Below are 19,398 nucleotides of genomic sequence, written 5' to 3' on the forward strand. Positions count from 1 at the left end.
GTGCCAGAAAAGATGTGACTGGTGCTGGAGCCCACATCAAAGAGAGGCAGTCAGACATCGGTGTACATTTACACCTGATGTCGGAAAGGGGTTAAAAGGGATTGTTTTAGGCTAGTTTCACACTAGCATTGGGCAAGGCTACAAATGAAAGCCTTCTAACTCTGTGAAGCCCCGCCCACTGCCACTCCTCTTCCTCAGCTCCGCCTACGTCTGCATGCGTCCTGCATACCCTATCTTTAATATTGGGTATGCAGGCCACGCGGATGTTTCTGCATGTGTCATTTTGAAGCTGCGCCGACCGCAACATGTTGAGTTTGACTCAGGTCAGTGCAGGCGCAGCGTCAAAATGACGCATGCGGAGGCATCCGCATACATCTGCATGGCATGCGTACCCAATGTTAAAGATAGGGTATGCAGGACACATGCAGATGTATGCTTTGTCATGAATCCCACCCTGCTGCCACCAATATGTCACGAATCCCATCGGATATGTCAGGGATCCCACCACTCTGTCACGGTTCACGGGGAAGATACCTTTATCATCCCCACCACTCACACCAATTTGTCATGAACCGGGGATGTTTGGTTGCCCCTGGTTCCTTCTGAAGGTGATTTATCTATATCCCACTTCCCAGTACCGCTTTGAAACTTGCAGCTCTCTGGCACCCCCTTACCCTCAGGTCAGTCAGGGTACTGCACCTAGGGTAATTAGTCACCAGAAGGGCTGCCTGCTATGTACTGGCTAATGGGCACCCTGTAATGAGGGCGATATAACCACTCACACAGGTGGGAACAATAATTATCAATGGCGCCAGTCGCTGCAAAGAATCCCAATTGCACAGGACAAGGTATGCTGCCACCAGCTCCAATTTTCCAAAGATTAACGGGGCCGGAGCCAACTCAATTCAGTAGCGTAATTCACTTAAGAGGACGTGACTGTTCATTTAGAGCATAGAGAGACAAGCTAGTAATTTTATATTTTACTCCCAAAAAAAGGTAGGCAGTGTTTACAAAGTATAAAAAGATATTATAAGGAAGACAAATCATATGTGCAATGCAATTACAAATTAAAAAAAGGATTAAAGTTGGAAAAGAACACTTACCGTATATACTCGAGTATAAGCCGAGATTTTCAGCCCACTTTTTTGGGCTGAAAGTGACCCTCTCGGCTTATACTCGAGACATTTTCAGTGGGGGAGGGGTAGCAGCGCTGTGACATACTCACCTGGTCCTGGCACGGTCCCTGCATGTCCGATGGTCTCCGGGCAGCTCTTCCTGTGTTCAGCGGTCACGTGGTACCGCTCAATAAAGTAATGAATATATACGCATATTCATTACTGTAATGAGCGGTACGTGACCGCTGAACACAGGAAGATGCCGCCGGCTCCCAGAGACCATCTAACAGTGAGACGCTGCCAGGGACCGCGCCGGGAGCAGGTGAGTATATCGGGGAGGTGAGCATTGCGCGATAGTCACCTTCCTTATTCCACCGCTGCGCGCTGCTCTGTCTTCCATCCGCTGCACTTACTGTTCAGGTCAGAGGGCGCGATGACGTGATTAGTGTGTGCGTCGCCCTCTGCCTGAACAGTCAGTGCAGAGGATGGAAGACAGCGGCGCGTGGAACGAAGAAGGTGACTATCGCAAGTGCCGGGGACCTGAGCGAAGAGAGGTGAGTATGTGATTTTTTTTATTTTAATCGCAGCAACAGCATATGGGGCAAATGTGTGGAGCATCGTATGGGGCCACAATGTATGGAGCATCTTATGGGGCCATAACGTATGGAGCATCTTATGGGGCCATAATGTATGGAGCATCTTATGGGGCCATAATGTATGGAGCATCTTGTGAGGCCATAATGTATGGAGCATCTTATGGGGCCATAACGTATGGAGCAGCTTATGGGGCCATGACGTATGGAGCATCTTATGGGGCCATGACGTATGGAGCATCTTATGGGGCCATGACGTATGGAGCATCTTATGGGGCGATGACATATGGAGTATCTTATGGGGCCATAATGTATGGAGCATCTTATGGGGCCATAATGTATGGAGCATCTTATGGGGCCATAATGTGTGGAGCATCTTATTGGGGCATAATGTGAGGAGCATCTTATGGGGCAAAATGTGTGGAGCATCTTATGGGGCCATCAACCTTTATGCAGCATTGTATGGGGCAAATGTTTCTATGGAGCATCTCATGGGGCCATTATTAAACTTTGTGCAGCATTATATGGGGCATATTTTAATATGGAGCATTATATGGGGTGTATTTTGTATGGAGCATCTTATGGGCCATCATGAACTGTATGGAGCATTATATGGGGCTACTGATTCAATATGGATATTCGAAAACACGTAACCTACTGATGTCTCAATTAATTTTACTTTTATTGGTATCTATTTTTATTTTTGACATTTACCGGTAGCTGCTGCATTTTCCACCCTAGGCTTATACTCGAGTCATTACGTTTTCCCAGGGTTTTGTGTGCAAAATTAGGGGGGTCGGCTTACACTCGAGTGTATATGGTATATTACAGCCATCAGCCACGCACAGCTCAGAGATATATCATGGCACCGGTGTGATGGGTTTATGTAGATTATCACAATCCTCATTGAAGTTAGCTGGTTTTAATACAAATTGAAAAGTCCGGATAAAGGGAAACTCTGTTATTGTCCAGAAATTCACACTTGGCCTCACTGCACATTTAATGTTGTCGATCATAAAAGTGAAGTTTGGCCAGAAAGACGGGACCTGGTCTTGTAGGGACCATATGATCACATTCAGCAGCACAGAAGAGAGAGAAGGGAGATTCATCCGATAAAATCTCAGGGTTCTAGGAAGCCAACAGCATCATTACCCTCCGCTTTCTCTTTCAGGCCCAACATAATATTTTTCTTCAAGTGATTTTCTATCTTGTCAGCACATTCTACGTACGCCGTCATTTGGCTTTGTAGGTCACAGATCTGGGCAGGTAACAGCATCTCCTAAACCCAGGGGGCAGATGGATCTACCAGGTTGTAAGTTCTATAGAAAAGGACTTTCAATGACCAAAGTTATTTGAACAGTTTTGGGTGGAGAAGAATATTGTGGTCTCGAGGCAAAATGGTGATCATGGTAATACGGCCGGACTACACCACCGATAAAGCAGCCACAGCCGGTGACTGAGAAGAATCTGTGACTTCTCTGCATTTAGTGGTCACTACTCACCTGGGTAGTCATATGTAGGAATCTCCTCTTCACACCACTCATCCCCCCTCACATATGTCTCTGTAATATTATGGGTCAGATCTTCTCCCTGAAACAAATATTATAAAAGTCACCGACAGATGGAGAAGTCACATCTATGATCAGCTCTAATCCTGCCATCTCCACCGTTCTCATTACACAAGTATAAACATACAATACTGGTGGATAAAACAAGACTGAGCACAAGACCTTCACCGGCGTCTACACATCATAGGGGAGATCTCCTGACACCTTCTCTCTATCTACCTGATGATCCTGAGGAGCATTGGGATCTTCTTGTTTGCAGTCTGGTGGAAGAAGAGGACGGGGACATCTCTCTGGTGTTGTCCTCTTACTGGGTAGATCTGGAGGAAACAGGGAGTGAATTCATTCTTTACATACAGATAATTATAGGCCGTGTGTATTTAGTCCTATTACCTGGAGATGTGAGGGGCTGGGGAACCTCCATTATGACGTTCTTGTACAGATCTCTGTGTCCTTCTAAATACTCCCACTCCTCCATGGAGAAATAGACAGCGACATCCTGACACCTTATAGGAACCTGACACATACAATGATACCGTCATCCCCCCGATCCCTTCCTAGTGTTACTGTATAATGTCCCAGCATTCCCAGCAGTGTCACCTCTCCAGTCAGCAGCTCAATCATCTTGTAGGTGAGTTCTAGGATCTTCTGGTCATTGATGTCCTCACGGATCAGGGGGTGAGGTGGAGGCCCCGTGATTGGGCTCAGGGGTCTTCTCCATCCCTCAGACACAGGGTCCTGACAGCGATCACTAGAGGTCTTCTTTACCACTGTGTAATCCTGGTAATGGAGAGACACATTAATAAATCTCACTACAGACATTTCCAGAGTCCTCACCTCTCCAGTTCTGTCCATCTGTTATTCCCATAGATAAGAATGATGTAATGTGACGTCATCAGAATCTCTCACCTCTCCAGTAAGCCGGAAGAGGATCTCTAGGGTATATGTCTAAATAACTTGTGCTGCTTGAAGGGTTATGTGCGGTTTATTTGCATATGTTGTCTCCATTTACTTTTTAAATCTTCAGTTTTTTCTTTGTTTTTAAATATTCAATAAAGTGTACTTGTTTATAAGATTAATATGACGTTGACTTCCGTTTTTGCTTCTTTTGGATTTTCCACCAGTCTATCACACTGCTTCTGGCACAAAAATGTTAGCAGTTCTTCTTTGTTTGATGGCTTGTGACTGTCCATCATCCTCTTGATTACATTCCAGAGGTTTCCAATGGGGTTCAGGTCTGGAGAATGGGCTGCCCATGACAGGGTTTTGATGTGGTGCTCTCTTAATTTTGGCCAGAGCTGTATATACTACCCCAATTGCCACTGTACAAAAGCAATCAGGAAGAGCTGAGGCGAAGCTCAAGAATTAGCGCTTCTAATACAACCCCTGGCAAAAATTATGGAATCACCGGCCTTGGAGGATGTTCATTCAGTTGTTTAATTTTGTAGGAAAAAAAGCCGATCACAGACATGGCAGAAAACTAAGGTCATTTCAAATGGCAACTTTCTGGCTTTAAGAAACACTAAAAGAAATCAAGAACAACAAATGTGGTAGTCAGTAATGGTTACTTTTTTAAACAAGCATAGGAAAAAATTATGGAGTCACTCAATTCTGAGGAAAAAATTATGGAATCATGAAAAACAAACAAAAATACCCTCCAACACATCACTAGTATTTTGTTGCACCACCTCTGGCTTTTCTACCAGCTTGCAGTCTCCGAGCCCTGGACTTAATGAGTGTCACACAGTACTCTTCATCAATCTGGCTCCAACTTTCTCTGGTTGCTGTGGCCAGATCACCTTTGCAGGTTGGAGCCTTGTCATGGACCATTTTCTTCAACTTCCACCAAAGATTCTCAACTGGATTGAGATCTGGACTATTTGCAGCCATGACATTGACCATATGTGTCTTTTTTTCAAGGAATGTTTGTACAGTTTTTGCTCTAGGGCAGGATGCATTATCATCTTGAAAAATGATTTCATCATCCCTAAACATCCTTTCAATTGATGGGATAAGAAGTGTCCAAAATATCAAAATAAACTCGTGCATTTATTGAAGATGTAATGACAGCCATCTCACCTGACATGCAGCCCCATATCACCAATGACTGTGAAAATTTGCATGCTCTCTTCAGGCAGTCATCTTTATAAATCTCATTGGAATGGCACCATGCAAAAGTTCCAGCATCATCACCTTGTGCCCAATGCAGATTCGTGATTCATCACTGAATATGACTTTCATCCAGTCATCCACAGTCCATGATTGCTTTTCCTTAGCCCATTGTAACCTTCTTTTTTTTCTGTTTAGGTGTTAATGATGGCTTTCGTTTAGCTTTTCTATATGTAAATCCCATTTCCTTTAGGCGGTTTCTTACAGTTCGGTCACAGACGTTGACTCCAGTTTCCACCCATTCGTTCCTAATTTGTTTTGTTGTGCATTTCCTGTTTTGGAGACATATTGCTTTAAGTTTCTGGTCTGGATGCTTTGATGTCTTCCTTGGTCTACCAGTATGTTTGCCTTTAACGACCTTCCCATGTTGTTTGTATTTGGTTCAGATTTTAGACACAGCTGACTGTGAACAACCAACATCTTTTGCAACATTGCGTGATGATTTACCCTCTTTTAAGTGTTTGATAATCCTCTTTGTTTCAATTTTCAATTGATATCTCTCGTGTTGGAGCCATGATTCATGTCAGTCCACTTGGTGCAACAGCTCTCCGAGGTGTGATCACTCTTTTTTAGATGCAGACTAATGAGCAGATCTAATTTGATGCAGGTGTTAGTTTTGGGCATTGAAATTTACAGGGTGAGTCCATAATTTTTCCCCTCTGCTTGTTCTAAAAAAGTAACCATTACTGACTACAACATTTTTTGTTCTTGATTTCTTTTAGGGTATGTGTCCACTTCAGGAAACGCTGCGTGTTTGACGCTGCGTGGGGCCGCAGCGTCAAACACGCAGCGTCCAGATGTTCCAGCATAGTGGAGGGGATTTTATGAAATCCCATCTCCACTATGCGTGGTAACACGCATCCATCGGCCCTGCGACTCTGGACATCCTGCGCGTCTTTTAAGATCGCAGCATGTCCGTGTTTCTTGCGGCGATGCTGCGCCGCCACAAGGTATAACACAGGACCCTATGCGTGGGGTGCGATGATCCCAGATGTGTGCAATGAACACATCTGGCATCATTGCATCACAGAAGGGGGCGGGGCCTAGCGCCGAGCGGGTTTGCCGCTCCAACCAAACCGCCGGCCATCCTGAAGGTGGACATGCAGCGCCCCAGAGTCCTGGTCGTTGCAGTAATGTCGCTCTGCCACTAAGGGGAGCGATGTTACGTCTGATTGTACTAAAGGAGTTCACCTGACCAGGTATCACAGTCACACATTACACTTCACACTCCAGCCACCAGGGGGAGCAAAAGGTTTTATTTACTAGGCCACTCCTCACACTCTGGTAAAACTGGGGTTTTGATAGGAAGTTAGAGAGAAGCTGACTGGGTTTTGCCCAGGCAACATCCTGTGAGAGAGGGAGTTGCTGGGAAGATTCAGGGGGGTCTCTGTCAGGGGTGGGATCCTGACAGTGGCCTAGCACAGACAGATCATTACGGAACCGCGCCTGCACCTCATTGCGGTGGTATCTTAAGAAAGGACAAGAAGCGAAGTATATTGTGGAGAAGTGAGAAATTAGATCACAGCACTAGGAGATAATACTGAGAGGAGTCGTGCCCTAAGATCGTGGCAACATCCTTCTGAGGCACGTAGCCGGTGGCTGGAAGACCGAGGGAGTACTGGCTCTACGCACTACTCCAATCGCGGCAGGGCAGTTAACTTTAGGTTGGATGTCTCACCTTTTCACCTAAGCAGACAACGGAGGCAAATTGTGGGAGAGGGGCGTCTCTAGGGTCCCTATAAAAAAGCTCCAGGCCTACCCCCGTCATACGGGTGCATCCTATCCACACTGGGGGACGGAGAGAGAGAACATCAGAAACAGATACAAAGGTTGTGAGGATTATCCCGTGGTGTTCAGCAGGGAGGTACTACAACACACACGCGCAAGTAGGAAGGCTACTGATTTCCACCTGTGAAGGGAACTCTGGATGTGCCTTCGGACTGGCCGGTCTCAGCTTGCCCTGTTAGCAGTGCTCTGGATTGTGGATGCCGATGTCTACAGTAAAAGGTAAAGAGACTGCAACCCTGTGTCTTCATTATTTACTGCGACCTACATCATCACCATATACACCTCAAGGGAAGCCCTGGGGACATACTTCACCTGTGGGAAGGTATACCATCTAGCTGCCATTCCATCACCCCAGCAGACCCCTAGCAGCGTTGGTCATCCTCACCAAACACCACAGGTGGGGCTCCAAACTTGGCATCACGAACAGGATCTACTTAAGCCTGAAGAATCAGGTAATGTGTGCCTTAGAACTGTGCCAGAATTGTGCTTGAACTGTGATTTATTGCAAAGACTGTGTATTGCCATTTGCCGCCAAAAATTCCCGCCAAAACCGCCGCCATTACAGCGCCACGAGGAGCGCAGGAGAAGAAGGGTGTGCCATGGGAGGGAACTACCAAAGTGGCGCCGAAAGTGGTGATTGCCCCCTCGGCCTATTATTGCAAGAAGACGACCTGCCCCAAAGTAGAGGAGAACCGCCCCCTGATTTGCAACGGCGGGAACGAGAAGAAGGAGCTCCGCCCTCAGAAGATGGAGAAGCAACGTGCATGTGCCACCGAAGATCCCGGAGCCGAGATGGCGACCAGCGGGTCCCTGAGCGACGGCGAAGTGATCCCGGCCTGTCCTCACCGAACCGAGGCGGCCCTGAACCTGTCGCAGCTGGAGGATCCGGACTTCTTGGATCCGACGCTGGAGGAACCAAACCAACCAATCCCGAACGCGGAGCCAGCCGCTGTGAAGCCACGGAGGTCGGAGCCATGCGAGAGGGTCACCTTGGAGGGACCACGGTCCGGTTCGCAGCCGATTCCAGTGTCCTTGTCAACGGAACAGATCGGCATCGGTGGAACCACATCAGACGCAGGTACAGAAAACGCCCCTGCTCCCCCGACCGATCCTGCTCCCGTGACCGCTCCCCGTCCCGACAATGACCGAGTCCCCGCCGCTGAGCTGGTGGTGGTAACCCCCGGCGCTATGGAAAAGCTGGTGCTTCAGTTGCCGATGACTATGGGAGAACCGCTAGATGTGTGCTCAGAGGGGGTGATCTTCCAATGGGATACCCCAAGGATTGGACCAGATGGGGCCAGACAGCCGGGCCTCAGCATTGCTGTGCTCACCTGGAAACAGTGCCTAATTTTACACTGGAAAAACAGAAAGGAGACAGAACAAAATGACCCACCAAAAGTACAAAGACTAAAGACTGAACGCGGAAAGAAAGACTTGATGAAACAGGGGACTGTACTAGCCTTTCACCCGAAACGGGGTTGGGGCTTTATACAAGAACCGGGAGTGCCGACTGAAATCTTCTTTACCAATTACAACCTGAAGACCCCGTCCCGCGATGGGTACGATAACCCAATCTTACACCGAGGGGACCGAGTGACCTACACTTGCCATCGGAGTGCGCAAGGCTGGTGCGCTCGGAATGTTAAACGGTGCGAGCCTGGAATAGCGCCACCTGCTGTCCTGACCATGACTAACCCTGAATTGACAAATCCTACTACTACCACCACTGTGTGCATTATTGCCGCTACTGAACTTGCTACTAAAACTGACATTCGAATCCAGACACCGGGTGACCTGGCCGCACCTGAGAGACAAACCAATGACACTGACATCACATCAGCCAAAAACAAGGAGCCGAAGCTTTCCCAGTCAGGAAGTGTTCGCTACCAGCTGATGCCTTGCAACCTACTATGAGAGTAAACCTCGGAATCCCGAGTATGTATATAGTTTTCTGAAACTGTTTGTTTGTTTTCCTGGTTTTGCTGCTAAGACCCTACCAGGGTTAATTCTTAAAGGGATCCCTTAGTTGACCCGGGATCCCTGTTGTTTGTTTGTTACACCAGTTCATTATTGTTTTGAAAAGACTGCCGAATCATGGATGGTGAATGATTCACAAACTGCTGCTTGAAATAAATATAAAAAGTGGGTAAAAAATACCCTATTCACGCTAGTAAAACCCTAAGGAGAGAGTGTAAATGGGTAAAATAATTAAATGAATAAATGCCTGCACTGAATGCCGTCTGCAATCACTCAATGTCCATAGAACACACCTCCTGATTGATTTGAAAAGGTAACTGTGAAATGGATAGAGTTTTGAAAATAATTTCAATAGCAGTGGAAATCTTACCCCAAAGCGTTCAGGATGTCAGGTGCAGAGTTGTAGTTGTAGATAGTATTCCTCCGCAATGAATGAAGTACTTGGTTGCAGGCTGTATTCACCAGCCACGGCTGGTGACGTTACTCTGAAGAAGATGATATCCAATTCCGCTCACATGCGGCAGCTGCCCCGGCCGATGGCAGCTTGCCGTTGCGCTGAGCTCGCACTTACGGCGGTGAAGCCTCGTGCATGCAGGTGATTGTCCTTCTGAATGCGTGGATTGAAGTCGGCGCTGGGAAAGGACCTGCGTGCCGGTGTGAGTAATGTGACCGCCCACGTGAGTGAAAAGTGCGCTACGGATGGCAGTAGGGACCACAAAAGATCAACATGTTTCGGAGACGTCTGTCTCCTTCCTCAGGAATCATTTATTCATTTAATTATTTTACCCATTTACACTCTCTCCTTAGGGTTTTACTAGCGCGAATAGGGTATTTTTTACCCACTTTTTATATTTATTTCTCATATATACAATCAATGGTGGTGATTGTTTTATTCGCAGCAGTATTATTAACCCTGTAATACTTGGCACCACTCAGTGTATTCATTTGTGCAGCTTGAAATAGTTTGCACCTTCTTAAAGGTGCCCCCTCCTGGTTTTACAAAAAGGAGAGCTTTTTGAAGAGACTGTTCCTGACTACAGCGTAGAAGTTCTTGCTTTAAACGGACTTGCAAACTGGGAGTTTGCACTTGTCACGGGGAAAGTAGGTGAGCGAGAGCTAATAACCCGGGCCCCTGCAATTTCCCTCAGACTAGGGAAATCCTGACTGACCCTCTACCTGGAGTTTACACTGATGGTGTGCATGTCCAGGCCTCGACCCTCGCCCTGTCTCCTGTTTCAACCCAAGGCTGAAACCTCCGCCCACCACCCAGTGAAGAGGTTATATTCCAATACCCACAGTAAGCACAGACAAGGATAAAGGAAAATATACACCACGCCGCAGTCACTCAGGAATACACTATAAATGTGCAGGGCAAAATAAATACAAATAGAGGAAGGAGTAAATATGACAAAGGAAAATACACCACCAGCAACGAATCTCCAACAACCAGCTCTCTACTCCAGACCGAGATAACAACGCACAAGACAGAAGCTATAATCGGCAATGCCCAATGTTCATGAGAACTATTTAAAGGCAGTGGGCATGGCCTAGCTACCAATCAGAGCACCAGGTAAATTAACCCCGGACCAGCTAGAAGAAATCTAGCCGACGCCAATGAGCGCATAGTGGTCAAAAGCGGAATTACCGCTGTCTGTCGAACGACCTGGTCTGAACAGCGTCCGACATGACAGCACTACCTCAAAGAGACTTGGTTCCCTCTTAAAGGGAATGTTTAATTGTTGCACTTAGTTTAAACTATATTGTTGACTTAAGAAAGTTGAATAGTAATAATGTGTTACATAGAAATAATATGTAGTTAGTTAGAAAGTGATAGGAATTGTTTAATGATGAACCTTAGAGATTGAGGACGAGAGAAAATTGAAAGCTGAGTTTCAATAAAGTGAACCCGTAGGGGTTAGTGAGTCCTCCGGAGAGCCATAGAGAGATGGTTGGTGAATTTGCACTTAAGAAATAAAGGAAAAGTTCATCTGTACTATAGCGTTTTATAGTATGCCTTTAGTGGCTTCAGCATACACGCCCTTAAAGGAAAAGTTAAATTATTGTTCAGGAATTTCACTTTGTAGATAGAATACCCGGCTGGGTAATGATAGTCATTTATAATTAAGTTAATCATAAGTGTTATTTAAAACCTTGAGCACCATGTAAATATGTTTCCGTTTGTAACGTTCAAGTGTCCTCACCTCCCATAAAGGGAAGCACTGTTATATTTACTTGTTTACAGCATTTCAAAATTTTGTATGTCTTTTGCTAACATGTATTGTTGTTCTTCTTTTCCCAGTCCGGGAGTACTGGATTTAGCCAGGGGGGAGTGCAGCGCCCCAGAGTTCTGGTCATTGCAGTAATGTTGCTCTGCCACTAAGGGGAGCGATGTTACGTCTGATTGTACTAAAGGAGTTCACCTGACCAGGTATCACAGTCACACACTACACTTCACACTCCAGCCACCAGGGGGAGCAAAAGGTTTTATTTACTAGGCCACTCCTCACACTCTGGTAAAACTGGGGGTTGGATAGGAAGTTAGAGAGAAGCCGACTGGGTTTTGCCCAGGCAACATCCTGTGAGAGAGGGAGTTGCTGGGAAGATTCAGGGGGGTCTCTGTCAGGGGTGGGATCCTGACAGTGGCCTAGCAAGAGACAGATCGTTACGGAGCCGTGCCTGCACTATCTTGCGGCGGCATCCTAAGAAAGGACAAGAAGCAAAGTATATTGTGGAGAAGTGAGAAACAAGATCACAGCACTAAGGAGATAATACCGAGAGGAGTCGTGCCGTAAGATCGTGGCAACATCCTTCTGAGGCGCGTAGCCGGCGGCCTGAAGACCGAGGGAGTACTGGCTCTACGCACTACTCCGATCGCGGCAGGGCAGTTAACTTTAGGTTGGCTGTCTCACCTTTTCACCTAAGCAGACAACAGAGGCAAATTGTGGGAGAGGGGTGTCTCTAGGGTCCCTATAAAAAAGCTCCAGGCCTACCCCGTCATGCCGGTGCATCCTATCCACATTGGGGGACGGAGAGAGAGAACATCAGAAACAGATACAAAGGTTGTGATGATTATCCGGTGGTGCTCAGCAGGGAGGTACTACAACACTCAGGCGCAAGTAGGAAGGCTACTGATTTCCACCTGTGAAGGGAACTCTGGATGTGCCTTCGGACCGGCCGGTCTCAGCCAGCCCTATTAGCAGTGCTCTGGATTGTGGATGCCGAAGTCTACAGTAAAAGGTAAAGAGACTGCAACCCTGTGTCTTCGCTATTTACTGCGACCTCCATCATTACGATCTACACCTCATGGGAAGCCCTGGGGACATGCTTCACCTGTGGGAAGGTATACCATCTAGCTGCCATTCCATCACCCCAGCGGACCCCTAGCAGCGTCGGTCATCCTGGCCGAACACCACAGGTGGCGCTCCAGGACACATACCCTTAGTGTTTCTTAAAGCCAGAAAGTTGCCATTTGAAATGACTTTAGTTTTGTGCCATGTCTGTGATCTGCTTTTTTTCTACAAAATTAAACAACTGAATGAACATCCTCCAAGGCCGGTGATTCCATAATTTTTGCCAGGGGTTGTATATACCTGTGTGTCATCTCCACCTGTATACAGTATATAACTGTATGTCATCTCCCCTGTATAAAGTATATACAGTACAGACCAAAGTTTGACACACCTTCTCATTTAAATATTTTTCTGTATTTTCATGACTATGAAAATAGTACATTCACACTGAAGGCATCAAAGCTATGAATTATCACATGTGGAATTATATACTTAACAAAAAAGTGTGAAACAACTGACAATATCTCTTATTTTCTAGGTTCTTCAAAGTAGTCACCTTTTGCTTTGATGACTGCTTTCCACACTCTTGGCATTCTCTTGATGAGCTTCAAGAGGTAGTCACCGGGAATGGTTTTCACTTCACAGGTGTGCCCTGTCAGGTTTAATATGTGGGATTTCTTGCCTTATAAAAGGGGTTGGGACTATCAGTTGTGTTGACCAGAAGTCTGATGGATACACAGCTGATAGTCCTACTGAATAGACTGTTAGAATTTTTATTATGGCAAGAAAAGAGCAGCTAAGTAAAGAAAAACGAGTGGCCATCATTACTTTAAGAAATGAAGGTCAGTCAGTCCAAAAAATTGAGAAAACTTTGAAAGTGTCCCGAAGTGCAGTGGCAAAAACCATCAAGCGCTACAAAGAAACTGGCTCACATGAGGACCACCCCAGGAAAGGAAGACCAAGAGTCACCTCTGCTTCTGAGGATAAGTTTATCCGAGTCACCAGCCTCAGAAATCGCAGGTTAACAGCAGCTCAAATTAGAGACCAGGTCAATGCCACACAGAGATCTAGCAGCAGACACATCTCTACGACAACTGTTAAGAGGAGACTTTGTGCAGCATGCCTTCATGGTAAAATAGCTGCTAGCAAACCACTGCTAAGGACAGGTAACAAGCAGAAGAGACTTGTTTGGGCTAAAGAACACAAGGAGGACATTAGACCAGTGTAAATCTGTGCTTTGGTCTGATGAGTCCAAATTTGAGATCTTTGGTTCTAACCACCGTGTCTTTGTGCGACGCAGAAAAGGTGAATGGATGGACTCTACATGCCTGGTTCCCACCGTGAAGCATGGAGGAGGAGATGTGATGGTGTGGGGGGGGGGGCTTTGCTGGTGACACTGTTGGGGATTTATTCAAAATTGATGGCATACTGAACCAGCATGGCTACCACAGCATCTTGCAGCAGCATGCTATTCCATCCGGTTTGTATTTAGTTGGACCATCATTTATTTTTCAACAGGACAATGACCCCAAACACACCTCCAGGCTGTGTAAGGGCGATTTGACCAAGAAGGAGAGTGATGGGGTGCTACGCCAGATAACCTGGCCTCCACAGTCACCAGACCTGAACCCAATCGTGATGGTTTGGGGCGAGCTGGACCGCAGAGTGAAGGCAAAAGGGCCAACAAGTGCTAAGCATCTCTGGGAACTCCTTCAAGATTGTTGGAAGAACATTGCCGGTGACTACCTCTTGAAGCTCATCAAGAGAATGCCAAGAGTGTGCAAAGAAGTCATCAAAGCAAAAGGTGGCTACTTTGAAGAACCTAGAATATAAGACATATTTTCAGTTGTTTCACACTTTTTTGTTAAGTATATAATTCCACATGTGTTAATTCATAGTTTTGATGCCTTCAGTGTGAATGTACAATTTTCATAGTCTTGAAAATACAGAAAAATCTTTAAATGAGAAGGTGTGTCCAAACTTTTGGCCTGTACTGTAGGTTATACCTGTGTCGTCCCCCCTGTATATAGTATATACCTGTGTGTCCTCTCCGCTGTATACAGTATATACCTGTGTGTGTCCTCACCTGTATATAGTATATACCTGTGTGTCATCTCCCCTGTATACAATATATACCTGTGTGTCCTTCCCCTGTATATAGTATGTACCTGTATGTCATCTCCCCTGTATATAGTATATACCTGTATGTCATCTCCCCTGTATATAGTATACACCTGTGTGTCCTCTCCCCTGTATATAGTATATACCTGTGTCCTCTCCCCTGTATATACCTGTGTGTCATCTGCTCCTGTATATAGTATATACCTGTGTGTCACCTCCCCTGTATATAGTATATACCTGTGTGTCCTCTCCCCTGTATGTAGTATATACCAGTATGTCATCTCTCCTGTATACAGTATATACCTGTGTCATTTGCTCCTGTATACAGTATATACCTGTGTGTCATCTGCTCCTGTATATAGTATATACCTGTATGTCATCTCCTCCTGTATATAGTATATATCTGTATGTCATCTCCCCTGTATATAGTATATACCTGTGTTTCCTCTCCCCTGTATATAGTATATACCTGTTTGTCCTCTCCCCTGTATATACCTGTGTCTTCTCCTCTGTATATAGTAGATACCTGTGTGTCATCTGTATATAGTATATACCTGTGTCCTCTCCCCTGTATATAGTATATACCTGTATGTCATCTCCCCTGTATATACCTGTGTGTCATCTCCCCTGTATATAGTATATACCTGTGTGTCCTCTCCCCTGTATGTAGTATATACCTGTATGTCATCTCCCCTGTATACAGTATATTCCTGTGTGTCATCTCCTCCTGTATACAGTATATACCTGTGTGTCATCTGCTCCTGTATACAGTATATACCTGTGTGTCCTCTGTATATAGTAGATACCTGTGTCATCTCCCCTGTATATAGTATATACCTGTGTGTCCTCTCCCCTGTATATAGTATATACCTGTGTGTCATCTCCCCTGTATATAGTATATACCTGTATGTCATCTCTGTTATGGACCTGGTGGTTAGGAGAACCTGGGCTGACCTGATACTCAAACTGCAAAATAGGACGAGCTCTGGGAAGTGGGAACTCTGCTGACCGCAACCCTAATCCTATTATCACACACACTAGAATTAGCCGTGGATCGTGCCTGATTCTGCCTAGACGACTCTTCACAGCCTGAGAGGTAACTACCCCTAAAGAGAAACAAAGCCTCACTTGCCTCAGAGAAATTCCCCAAAGGAAAAGGCAGCCCCCACATATATTAACTGTGAGTTAAGAGGAAGGTACAAACACAGAGATGAAAAAACAGGTTTCAGCAAAGGAGGCCAGTCTTACTAAATAGACAGAGTATAGATAAAGGGGACTTTGCGGTCAGCACAAAAATCTACAAAAGCCACACAGAGAGAGCAAAAAGACCCCCGCACTGACTCACGGTGCGGTGGTGCCCCTCTGCCACCCAGAGCTTCCAGCTAGTAAAACAAAATCATGATAACCAGCTGGACAGAAACTTAACAGGTACTAAGGAATATAATCAGTACACAAATGAACAACAAATGAGCTTAGCAGGGACTTAGCTTCAGTTGAAGTAAACAGGACATCAGAAAGATCCAGGAGTAGTGTTGAGCGATACCGTCCGATACTTGAAAGTATCGGTATCGGAAAGTATCGGCCGATACCGGCAAAGTATCGGATCCAATCCGATACCGATACCAATACAAGTCAATGGGACTCAAGTATCGGACGGTATTCCTGATGGTTCCCAGGGTCTGAAGGAGAGGAAACTCTCCTTCAGGCCCTGGGATCCATATTAATGTGTAAAAGAAAGAATTAAAATAAAAAATATTGCTATACTCACCTCTCCGACGCAGCCCGAGGGAACCGGCAGCGTTGTTTGCTTAAAATTCGCGCTTTTCCTTCCTTACGTGAAGTCCCGGCTTGTGATTGGTCGCGTGCCGCCCATGTGGCCGCGACGCGACCAATCACAGCAAGCCGTGACGTAATTTTAGGTCCTTCAGGATTTTAAAATTACGTTCTGGTTTGTGATTGGTCGCGTCGCGGTCACATGGGCGACGCGACCAATCACAAGCCGTGACGTCACGGGAGGCTGGACACGCGCGCATTTTAAAATGTTTTTTGTCTAGTCTCGCTTGAATATAAGTCAATATTAAATAGTCTCCTGATGAGTCGCCTTTGGTGAGGACAATGAAACCCATAGAAATGAGAGGCTTGGAGAGTAAGTGTGTATACGTCACCTCACTCTATATACTGAACTCTGGGGTACATGTTTTTTCTATTAGTCACCTACTGACTAACCTTCAGGGGGTGAATTATGGGTATAGTTTTACATTTGGAATAATAGAATTTAGTTTTATCCTTTTTGTCAGCAAACATGAGGAATGACAAGAGACAACCCTTTTAAGAAGATTTAATCTTGGTTAAAACTATTCCAACATTATGAACATAAAAAGGCTTCTCCCCTATGTAACGTCTCTGATGTTTATTAACAGTTGATTTCCAAGTAAAATATTTCCCACATTAAGAAAATGAAAAAAGCTTCTCCTCTGTGTGACTGCTCTGATGTCTAACAAGAAGCACTTTCCATTTAAAACATTTCCCACATTCTGAACAGGAAAAAGGCTTCTCTCCTGAGTGAGTTATTTGGTGACTAACAAGATTCCCTTTATGGTTAAAACATTTTCCACATTCTGAACAGGGAAAAGGCTTCTCCCCTGTATGGGTTCTCTGGTGACTAACAAGACGACATTTATGGTTAAAACATTTCCCACATTCTGAACAGGAAAAAGGCTTCTCCCCTGTGTGAATACTATGGTGCCTAACCAAATATGATTTCTGGTTAAAACATTTCCCACATTCTGAACATGAAAAAGGCTTCTCCCCTGTGTGAGTTCTCTGGTGACGAACAAAATGTGATTTCTGGTTAAAACATTTCCCACATTCTGAACAGGAAAAAGGCTTCTCCCCTGTGTGAATTCTCTGGTGTGTCACAAAATATGATTTCTGGCTAAAACATTTCCCACATTCTGAACAGGAAAAAGGCTTCTCCCCTGTGTGAATACTATGGTGCCTAACCAAATATGATTTCTGGTTAAAACATTTCCCACATTCTGAACAGGAAAAAGGCTTCTCCCCTGTGTGAGTACTATGATGCCTAACCAAATCTGATTTCTGGTAAAAACATTTCCCACATTCAGAACAGGAAAATGAGTTCTTTGCTTTTGGAGCAGTTTGTTTTTTAATGCGTCTTTTGTGACTTTGATTTTCCTTAGTAGTCAGTAATGAATCAGAAGATGGGACCTGTTTCATAGGATAGGATGATAGATCTTTGCTGTGAATGGATGATAATATATCTGGAGTAATGGCATTCATTTCAGTTGTATCTTGTAGGATCTCAAGATCATCAGATTTAAAAATTGAAGATGTCAGCTGTCCCTCTGATCTCCTGGCACAGTTATCTGCTAAGATAATAAACAATTTTTTTTTTTTAAATAAAATATCCTTGAGTTTTATATTTTTTAACATTTCTACTTAAACTTAAAACTTTAATTATTTACCAAGACAATGACAGTTCACAGTCTAGTAGAAAACCTTGTTGGATGAACCAGTAGTGTGTGGTGTTCAACTGTTTGTTCATTCTGCCTCACAAATATCAAATAAAAAGAAACCAATCAATGTTATGTAGGTGAAAATAATACCAATTCTCATCTCACAAAAAACAAGTCCCCGCTCAGGTCCATCATCTGTCAATGGAAAAAAATGGATTACTTACCACGACAGTACCCACTGAGAGAGGGGATGTGCCCCTAGGAATAGGAAACCCTATGAAGAGATAAAAGGGGCAGTCCCCCTCGCTCCCACAGTTCGGTTACAGAGAATGACAGGAACCGCCCACCAGTTTTAGTAGGCAATTCAATATTTCTATTTGCTTAACTAGGTATGACTAACCAATTGAACCATTCATCCTTATCAGTGCTCTATGCATAACAACTATTAGGGAGGGAAGTGAGTGGGTGCTGTAGTGGCTCTATAAAAGAGCATTGCCGGTAAGTAATCCGTTTTTTTCTCCTCGCCACGACAGCACCCACTGAGAGACTTTCAAAGACAATCACTTGGGGGGATCACCGTGTTATGAACTGATCTACCAAAAGTTAAGTCAGTAGAGGAAGACAAGTCCAATCTATAGTGATTGTAAAAGGTAGAAGGAGAAGACCAAGTTGCGGCCTTACATATTAGTTCAATTGGGACATCCGCTCTTTCAGCTCAGGATGCTATGGCCCGGGCGGCGTGTGCTTTTACGGCCTCAGGCGGATTTTCCCCTTTTGATGAATAAGCCAGGCATATTGCGTCCCGAATCCACCGGGATAACGGGCTTTTCGTGACTCCAGATCCTTTATGGCCCTGGAAGGAAACAAAGAGAGCCCTGCACTTCCTCCAGGGGCTAGTTCTATCTAAGTAAGCTATTATAGCCCTTCTTACATCTAGTGTATGATATTATTCTTCTTCCTGATTTGCGGGGTTATTATAGAAAGAAGGAAGGAAGATCTCTTGAGACCTATTGAATTTAGTGCCTACTTTAGGCTAGTAAGAAGGGTCTGTTTTTAGGACAATTCTATCTTGAAATATTGACAGAAAGGGAGGATCTATCGATAATGCCTGAATGTCACTTACCCTTCTTGCTGACACTAGGGCAACCAGAAGGGCTGTCTTAAGGGAAACATATTTTATCTGGGCTGAGTGCAGTGGCTCAAATGGGTCCCCTGTTAAGGCTTCTAGGACTAGGTTGAGATCCCATGGTGGTATTTGGGGAATCTGGACTGGTTCTGTCCTTTGACATGCTGAAATGAAACGG

The 19,398-nt window shown here is 45.1% G+C and overlaps 1 protein-coding gene across 1 annotated transcript; it reads right to left on the reverse strand.

Annotated features, from left to right (window-relative positions):
* Positions 1 to 3,450: 3,450 nt before the first annotated feature.
* Positions 3,451 to 4,095, reverse strand: LOC143768307 (uncharacterized). Its single transcript, XM_077256998.1, has 3 exons — positions 3,874 to 4,095; positions 3,667 to 3,790; positions 3,451 to 3,593 (listed from the first exon to the last, which is right to left on the reverse strand). The coding sequence occupies exons 1-3, from the start codon at positions 4,093 to 4,095 to the stop codon at positions 3,451 to 3,453; spliced, it is 489 nt and encodes a 162-aa protein (XP_077113113.1).
* Positions 4,096 to 19,398: the final 15,303 nt, after the last annotated feature.

The sequence above is a fragment of the Ranitomeya variabilis genome, chromosome 4 (genome assembly GCF_051348905.1).
Source record: "Ranitomeya variabilis isolate aRanVar5 chromosome 4, aRanVar5.hap1, whole genome shotgun sequence".
NCBI lineage: Eukaryota > Metazoa > Chordata > Amphibia > Anura > Dendrobatidae > Ranitomeya > Ranitomeya variabilis.

Excerpts from the sequence above, each read along its gene's own strand:
- LOC143768307 (XM_077256998.1), bottom strand. The coding sequence starts at position 4,095 with ATGTCTGTAGTGAGATTTATTAATGTGTCTCTCCATTACCAGGATTAC. Across the intron at positions 3,791-3,873 it reads TTGAGCTGCTGACTGGAGAG|GTTCCTATAAGGTGTCAGGA; the intron begins GTGACACTGCTG and ends TGTATGTGTCAG. Across the intron at positions 3,594-3,666 it reads CCAGCCCCTCACATCTCCAG|ATCTACCCAGTAAGAGGACA; the intron begins GTAATAGGACTA and ends TGTTTCCTCCAG.